At 53.4% G+C, this 7760-nt stretch overlaps 1 protein-coding gene across 1 annotated transcript in view; it reads right to left on the bottom strand.

The window, feature by feature from the left end:
- Positions 1-3364: 3364 nt before the first annotated feature.
- Positions 3365-7760, bottom strand: part of L3MBTL2 (l(3)mbt-like 2 (Drosophila)) — a 15983-nt gene continuing 11587 nt past the window's right edge. Inside the window, exons 13-15 of the mRNA XM_009700696.1 lie at positions 6436-6670; positions 4533-4655; positions 3365-3633 (exon numbers count right to left, since the gene is read on the bottom strand). Of these exons, the coding sequence (XP_009698998.1) occupies positions 3524-3633; positions 4533-4655; positions 6436-6670 (468 nt within the window). The 3' untranslated portion in view covers positions 3365-3523. The remainder of the gene's footprint in view (positions 3634-4532; positions 4656-6435; positions 6671-7760) is intronic.

Raw genomic sequence — 7760 nt, 5'->3', positions numbered from 1 at the left:
CGTCCTGCGGGACTCTTCACCGCTATTACCCTGAATTCCTCCATCCTCTAAAGCAAGCGGCGTCAGCACCGCTCTCGTAAGGACCATCCACCTTTAACAGTGCCCACGGATCGCTCCAAGACCTCCCCCATGTCACCTTCTTTCCAGGAAAACCGAGCAGGGTCTAGCGAGTCCCCAAATGTGACCGAAACTGGTTAATTAACAGTCCCCAAACACATGCGCTGCTGTTTAAAACAGCTCTTTCACAGGGCCACCAGATTCAGGACAAGGTCTCAGCCCCCCAAGCTGATCAGCAGTGCAGGGCAGAGATTTGCTCCCCTGCCCCCACGAGACTCACCCTCCTGTCGTTGCAGATTTCCCCCGGTGCCTTCGCTGGCCTCGGTCCCAAGATCAGAAGCCTCTACCTGGAGAGCAACAAAATGAGGAACGTCCCCGACATGAGCAACTTCACAGGGCTGGAGATCCTCAACCTGAGGGACGTGCCTTTCCACTGCGACTGCCAGCTCCTGCCCCTGCGCAGGTGAGTGCTGCGAGGCGGGGGAACAGCCCCGGGGGGAGAACTGGACCCTGCTGTGCCGCAGGCACAAGCCCATGGCACGCTGGCCGCTTTGGGTCTTCTGCGGTGGTGAAACAGAGTGCGCACCTACGAGTGAGGCTGGAAGTAGCCTGGGCTTTCCTAGCCTCGTCTGCCCGGGTGTGGTAAAAGCAGCCACAAGGTGGGGTGGGCAGATACTCAGAAATCCAAAGGTCACCCAGGCGAGACCCTGAGCAACCTGGCCTGGCTTTGAAGTGACTCGTGCGCACTCATGGGCGTGGGTTTTTGCCTCTCCCCTTTCCCCGTCCTCTTCCTTTCCCTGATCTCCTGCCACGTTTCCAGGTGGATCGACAAACTCAACCTCCGTGTCGGGGCCACCTGCGGCTCCCCTGCAGAAACCCGAGGGCTGAAGGTGAAGCTTTCCACCGCTTTCCAAACCTGCCCCGGCTGGGGCCGAGGTGAGGCTGGGGAAGCCAGTCCTGGCAAGACCAAAGCTGCAAGCAAGCCCAGCAAGAAAAAGAGATCTGGAAAATCACCAGCCAGAGGCTTCAAGAAGAGCAGAGCTTAGGAAACGTGCGCAGGACACAACAGGGCCGTTCCCGCAGTGTGGTGAGAGCAGGTTTTCTAGACTTGTCCCACTGTCACGACGTGGATACTGCACACAGGGCATAGGAGAGAGCCTGGTGCCACCGAAGCGATGCTGATTTGCCAAAGATGCGGAGTTTGTTTTGGCAGGAGGCAGAGGCACGTTACCCTAGAAAGAACTGATGCAAAAAGCTTCCTTAGTGTTTGCAGCATGCTTTGATGACTCCAACAACAAAGCTAAATACTTGCTTTTTCTTCCTAAGGCTCCCTCCAGCCATGCGGAAAAGCTGGAATCCGCAACTATGTTTTGTTTTTTAAGAGTGCTGTGCTTTCACAGCTTTAGAAATGATGGAAGAGCCCTGAGCGGGACTGCAAACAGCATCAACGCAAGATCCCGCATGGGCTCAAATCTTAGAGCAGAAAACTTAAAATTTATCACCAGTGAAAACATTGCCTGAATTCCCAGCAGCTCCTCAGAATTAAAACATAAGCAGATTGAAACCTTTCTATTTCCTGCAAAATTTGGTCAGTGGTCCGATCGGTGGAACGGGATCACTGATCCCGTGAGCGATCCCATCATAAGCGATGTGCCCAACTTATTCCCCATGGCAGCCCAGGTTGGGAGCCCTCCAGCCCCATTTTAAAGTCAGAAGTTGGTTCAAATTGAGGCTTTAAAAGATAAACACTTGTAGCCATGAAATGACCGTGTGGGGCGTGGAACTGTTACAGCAAAAACAACAGGAGGAAGGAAGCCAAAGGCATTTTGAAACGTCCATCCTAGAAAAGCAGGTGGCCCTACAAGCCCAGCTGTTTCGCAAGGCTGGGGAAAGGTGGCAGCCCAGGAGGGAGGGGAAGAGAGAACCACAATGGCTTTGCCCTGAAAAGAGATCCTCCCGCATCAAGCCATCCAGTTGCGAGCTGGCGAGACGCAGAGCTAGCAGGACAGGCAGGGAAGCCCCGTTACACGCCTTCCATAAAAATCCCACCCCCTCTGCCCCACGCTCACCTCATCACGATTTCCCCGGGAGCCCAGGGCCCTCCCGGGGGTCAGTTAGGGATAAGCCGAGGTGGCACAACTCTAGCGGCCGGTCTGACACAGACCCTCCACGTTTTTTCCACTTGTGTTTCACTGCTCCCCCACGGCCCTTTCTTCCCTCTCCCGTTAAAGGCTCTGTTTACCTCTTTAGAAGGGAAAAGAGGAAGAGTGTGCTAATTACTCCCAGCCTCTACCCTGTGTTTTCTAGGCAGCTTGCCAACAATTTTTTTTTGGTCATGAACCACTGTGCAAAGCAGGAACTATTTTGGCATCACAAGCTGTCACCTGGAAGCTTGAGAGGAAGATGGCCAAGGCAGCCATTTCGTGGCCAAGGCAGCCATTTCGTGGCCTCAACTTTGAAGGCCAGGCTGGGGAAAGAGAGGAATGTTACAGTTTTGCACTAAAATGGGAAATGGCATCCCCTGCCTTATCTAATGCACCTCTGTGATATTCAGCCCTCACGCAGAACTGCGAAGCAGACAGCAGCGAGTGCACAGAAAAACCCCTACTGCATGCCTCAAAAAAAGTAAAAAACCCACACCAACTCAAACCCAAACCACCGTTCACTTACACCTACCCACTTCACTTACACCTAGCCCTCTTCTCCTCCCCATCTTGGCTAACACTGGTATTTTGGTGACCGAGAAAGCAATAGGCAAGCCTTTGGCCGCTTCCTCGAGTTTAATTCACAGGGCTCTAGGGTACACATCGTAGATCAAATTTACAGGACTGCTAAAAAAATTAAAATTTCAAACTGTGTACCATGTCCTCTGCAATTCTGGGTTCAAAAGCAAGAAATTATGACATTCAAAAAGGTCTCTTGCTCCCTCAAGAGGCATCATCATCCCTTTTTGTTGTTTTTTGTTGTTTTTTCCACCTCTTTCCACTCTTCCTGTCCTGACTTCCTCGAGGGTTGCAGGGCCGAGACCAGGGAGCGCAGCACCACTGTCCTACGAGGGCAGCCGATTTCCTGACACGTGTGACCTGCACACATCATCTCAGACCGTAGCTTGCCCCCTCCAGCCACAGCCGAGAACCCAAACTGCCCCTTCATGCTCCGGCAGCCTCCTTCCCCGTTGGGAGCTCCTGCTCAGCAAGGTGCCTTCAAGGCCAGGCACACACAACCCCTGGCCATGCTCCTCAGCACGCCCGTGGCCTTTCTGGAGTCTCTTCCCCAGGGCTCAAAAATTACAAGTCTGGGGGAAATTTTCTTGCACACCAGGAAAGCAGAGTTGTGATGTTGCAGGGTGGTCTGCCCCAAAAAGGGAAGGCCCTTTTAGTCTTCTGCTTCCCTTTGCCAGGATCTTCCCCAAAGAGCTACAAGGTGAAGCACAGGCTGCTGTGGGCAGCTGGGGGATACTCCGGGATCAGTCTGTGACCTCCTGCTTTATGCTGCTGACAGGAACGGGAAGCTCTGTGGCTTCAAACTCTGCTACCGAGGGGTCGATAGTTTCTTCTTTGACCTGCACGGCAATGACTAGCAAGAGACAAAAAGAGAGAGGGAAAAATAAGTAAGTAAAATCAACCCATGCTGTCTCTCCCTACCTGCAGCACCCCAGAACCAGCTCTGCTCACGCAGATACTCAAAATGCCCCAGGTTTCCAGCCCACTTCGGGGTCCCTTACCACAGGCAGCCCTGCCCTGCCGCCACAAATCCATCCACGGTCACAGCAGCAGTGACTAAACCCTGGGAGGGGACTAAACCCTGGCAGCATTCAGCTCCCTGCTCCCAAGAACAACTTTCCCTCGGGCTGAGGGAAGAAAAGCCAGTGCGGTTCATCCTCTATCTGCCTGGCTCCACAGAGGGGAAATTAAACCTCTGTGAGCAACAGGGACCTTCGTGAGGCTCCATCATCCCCATGCGCACAAAGCACCGCACCCACCCTCTTCCCCAGCACCCACTAGGGTTGGCAGGTGACCTAGCTGCTCTTCTGGTTACATCTCTTGATGCTCAGCACGATGGGCTGCGTTCACATCCTGCGACAGCCTTTACGGGGACTGGGATGTGACAGCACACCTCTGACACGTCCATCTTGTCTCTCCTCCCTAACTGACCTCACACAACCAGACTGCTTAGTACAGCAGCCAGGCCCTCAGCAGGCACCAGCACTATCAAGGTATCTAGCTGTCCTGGTGTCACCAAACCTTCTCAGGAGGCAAAATTCCCCAGGGAAAGCAGGTAAAGGCTTTCTTCCATTCTCCGTGTCTCTGGAGGAGCAGGGAAGGGTATATGTCACTATGCTGCCTTTCCCTGCCTTGGGCCGCCCACGACTTAAGGGGCCAGAGGCAGCACAGGCCTCAGGAGGGCCGGGGGCACGCAGGGCGTACGCGAGAGAGTTGCACGTGGCTGCCGAGCAGAATAACTCACTCCCTTACTCTCATCAGGCGCTGGCTCTGGCAAAGCCTTGCTGGCAGCTTTTGCTTCTCGTTTCATCTTCGGGGTGGAAGGCTTCTTGACAGTCTGCTTGATGTTGCGGGTTTTGGCAGGTAACTTTTTTCCTTAACAAAGAGATAACAGAGCATGGGGAAAAGCGTGTTTCTTTTCCCCTGGAAAAAAATCAGCAACCCTGCTCCACTGAGAAACCACAGGCCAGGGACCAGCACAACTGACCAGCAAGCTACACGGTCATTAGCTGCCAGCTGGTTACTTGACAGAAATGGCCTACTGGAGAAAACCTCTACAGTCATCATCTCAAAATATGCTCCTCCACGTTCTCCTTCATTAAAGGCAAGGCACTGCAGCGTGTGCTTAGCTTCCGAGGAGCAGGTGCGGTAGGAATCAGTCTGGAGTCAGCTTTGCTTACCTGTCTGGGTCTAGTCCTAGGCAATGGGCATGCTGGCTGCAAGGCATGGACATTGGAGCAGTAATGTTTGCATTTTTAGTTTTATTTAGGTTCAACACCTTTATATTCTTTAGATGTCCTTTCCTCTCCACCCCCCAGGAAGGAATTGCTCGCCTGTCTACACGTGATTTGCCACAGCTACTGCAACAGTGACGACAACAACGACAAGATGAAACAAGAACATTGTCCAGCCCCACCTCCGGCCTCTTCAGCCATCTTAAGGCCTTCTTTCCCGCAGCACAAAGCAGGCAGGGTTGCTCTCCAGCCACCCTCCAGCTGCAGCAAACAATCTCCCTCCGACCACAGACACGTCAGGGAAAGCAGCACAACCTCACGCCTGGAAGCAAGCGCCTTCTATTCCTCGGCCAACAGAAAACGGACCGCAAAACAGCTCCTTCCCACACACAGAGCTCTCTGCTCTTTTAGGTCATAGGGCAGTTAAGAAGGATGAAGCTGTGTGGTCAAACCCACAGCCGACTGAGGGCATCCACAGCGAGACAAGGCCTCTCTCTCCTGCTCTGACAGGACATGGACAGGGTTCCTCTAACTGGGCCCAGCCTGCGAGCGAGCGGGAGGGCACTAATCAAACATCACTCACTCTTCTTTCCATAGGGTTTCTTCTTCTTCTTGGGCACCTCCTTGGCCTTCACTGGAGTTGTGGGCTCTGTCATGGAGACGAGAGGGAAACGAAAGCCAAGTCCCATAACCAGTAGGTAACTGGGATGAAGTGACATAAGCGAGAAACAAGATACACCCGTCCCCCCGAGCCAACGCCCTCTTCCCAAGACAACCAGCTGAGGGGAAAGCAAGGCTCTAGCCCAGTTGCTGTCTGTGCTTCCAGGCGAGGGCCCAGGGCGGCAGGCTGGGGCAGCACAGGGGAGAGAGGCCCAGTAGAGATTTGGCAGGGGCAGTAAAGAAATGAGATTCGTAGCTTGGGACAAGAAGGAAAACATCCGCAAAGGTGAGGCAGTGGCCTCCCTGTGATAAGGGAAGGAATAAACTCTTGAGAGGGATGTTCTTACCTTTTACAGAGTCAGAGAATTGATAAGAAAAAGGGAGCAGGGGCTGAGCTCCCCCTGCTACCTGGCTGAGGTTGTAGGTATGCTTAGTAAAAGGGAGCTGTGCGGGGACAGGACAACCTGGAACTCTACCCGACTTCATCAGGAGCAATTCTCTGTTGGCGTGCAGGTGGGGGAACAGAGGGAAAACAGAGCCAACCTCAAATCTCAGGCTGTTTTCTCCCCACCAGACTCCTCCCCTCTGCCAGCTGCTAGAATGTGTGGCAGTAGAGGAAGACTTATGGTAGCCAGCACAAATCAAGGAGGCAATTTTCTCCAAAAAAAGAAAAAAAAAAAAAAAAGAGGAGCCACTCACAGAGCAGGAGGAAGGAAACCTTTACCTCTAGCGCTAGAAACCACAGCAAAATCTTCACTCACCTGGAACAACAGGTGGTTGAAGCTGGTAGCCTGTCAGCTCGCACCACCCCACAGGATAAATGTCTGGAGACTCGCAGTCCACCCACTGGTCATACTCGTTGTCCCAGCCATCAAAATGGATGCTAAGGAGACGGTGGACTACACGCTTCACCGTGGCCACGCAGATGAGCCGGGGTTCCATCAGGTCCACTGCTTCCACCTTCATGCCTGCCTTGAAGCCGTGGTTTGGGCAGTCCTGAGTGCAGAAAAAAATGAAAAAAGAACATCCGAGGCCATTGCACCCAGTCCAGACCCGCATCTGGCCACCAGCACCCTAAAAGGGACTTGCCTCCAGCTTAAAAGAAGCTGAGAGAGAAGCAGCCCACAGTTGCGCAACAGAACCAAGCAGTCACATACCAGAAGGGGGGCACATATGAACAGATCCAAGGCCAGCTGTGTCCTTAGTGAATCTCAGCCCAGCCTTTAGAAACCAGATCCTGACCAAGGGGGAGCAGCAGGCAGCAGTTAAGGGACACCCGATCAAACCCATTAACCTGAAATAACTCTGGGAGAGGAGAAAGCCCAGCACAGGCCCAGGTGCTGCAGCAGTTTTGCTGATGCTAAAGCAGACCCCCTCCACCCACGTGCCACCCACATGTCCACAGGTAATAAGCACTGCAGAACCTACCAGGAGCCTGGAGCTCCTGGAAACACCGGAGAATCGCAGGTCGCACATCCACAAAAGGTACGACACTGCTCGTCCCCACCAGCCGAACAGGGCCTTGCCTTGGAGAGTACACACTCCTGTGCCTTGGGCTCTCCTTGGAATTGCCGACTGGCAGCAAAGAGCAGCCCAGTAGAGACATTGGGTATTGTCTGTCCTGACTTCAGCGAGGCTTTTGACACTGTCTCCCGTAAGATCCTCACAGAGCAGCTGATGGAAGTATAGGCTGGATGAGGAGACAGTGAGGTGGACTAAAAACTGGCTGAGTGGCTGGGCCCAGAGGATGGTGATTAGCAGCATAAGGTCTAGCTGGAGGCCAGTAATTAGTGGTGTACCCCAGGGGTCAATACTCGATCCAATCCTGTTCAGCATCTTCATTAATTATCTAGATGACACGACAAGAGTGTCATGTCAAACTCCGCACGTTTGCTGGTGACGCAAAACCGGGAGGAGACACTGATATACTAGAGGGTTGTGCTGCCATCCAGAGGGACCTCAACAGGCTGGAGAAATGGTCTGACAGGAACCTCATGCAGTTCAACAAAAGGAAATGTAAAGTCCTGCACCCGGAGGGGAACAACCCCAGGCACCAGCACATGCTGGGGGCCGAGTGGCTGGGAAG

The sequence above is a fragment of the Cariama cristata genome, unplaced genomic scaffold (genome assembly GCF_000690535.1).
Source record: "Cariama cristata isolate BGI_N322 unplaced genomic scaffold, ASM69053v1 scaffold7435, whole genome shotgun sequence".
Classification (NCBI taxonomy): Eukaryota; Metazoa; Chordata; class Aves; order Cariamiformes; family Cariamidae; genus Cariama; species Cariama cristata.
Note: the sequence above shows the minus strand (reverse complement) of the source record. Positions and strands in the feature narration are given on the sequence as shown.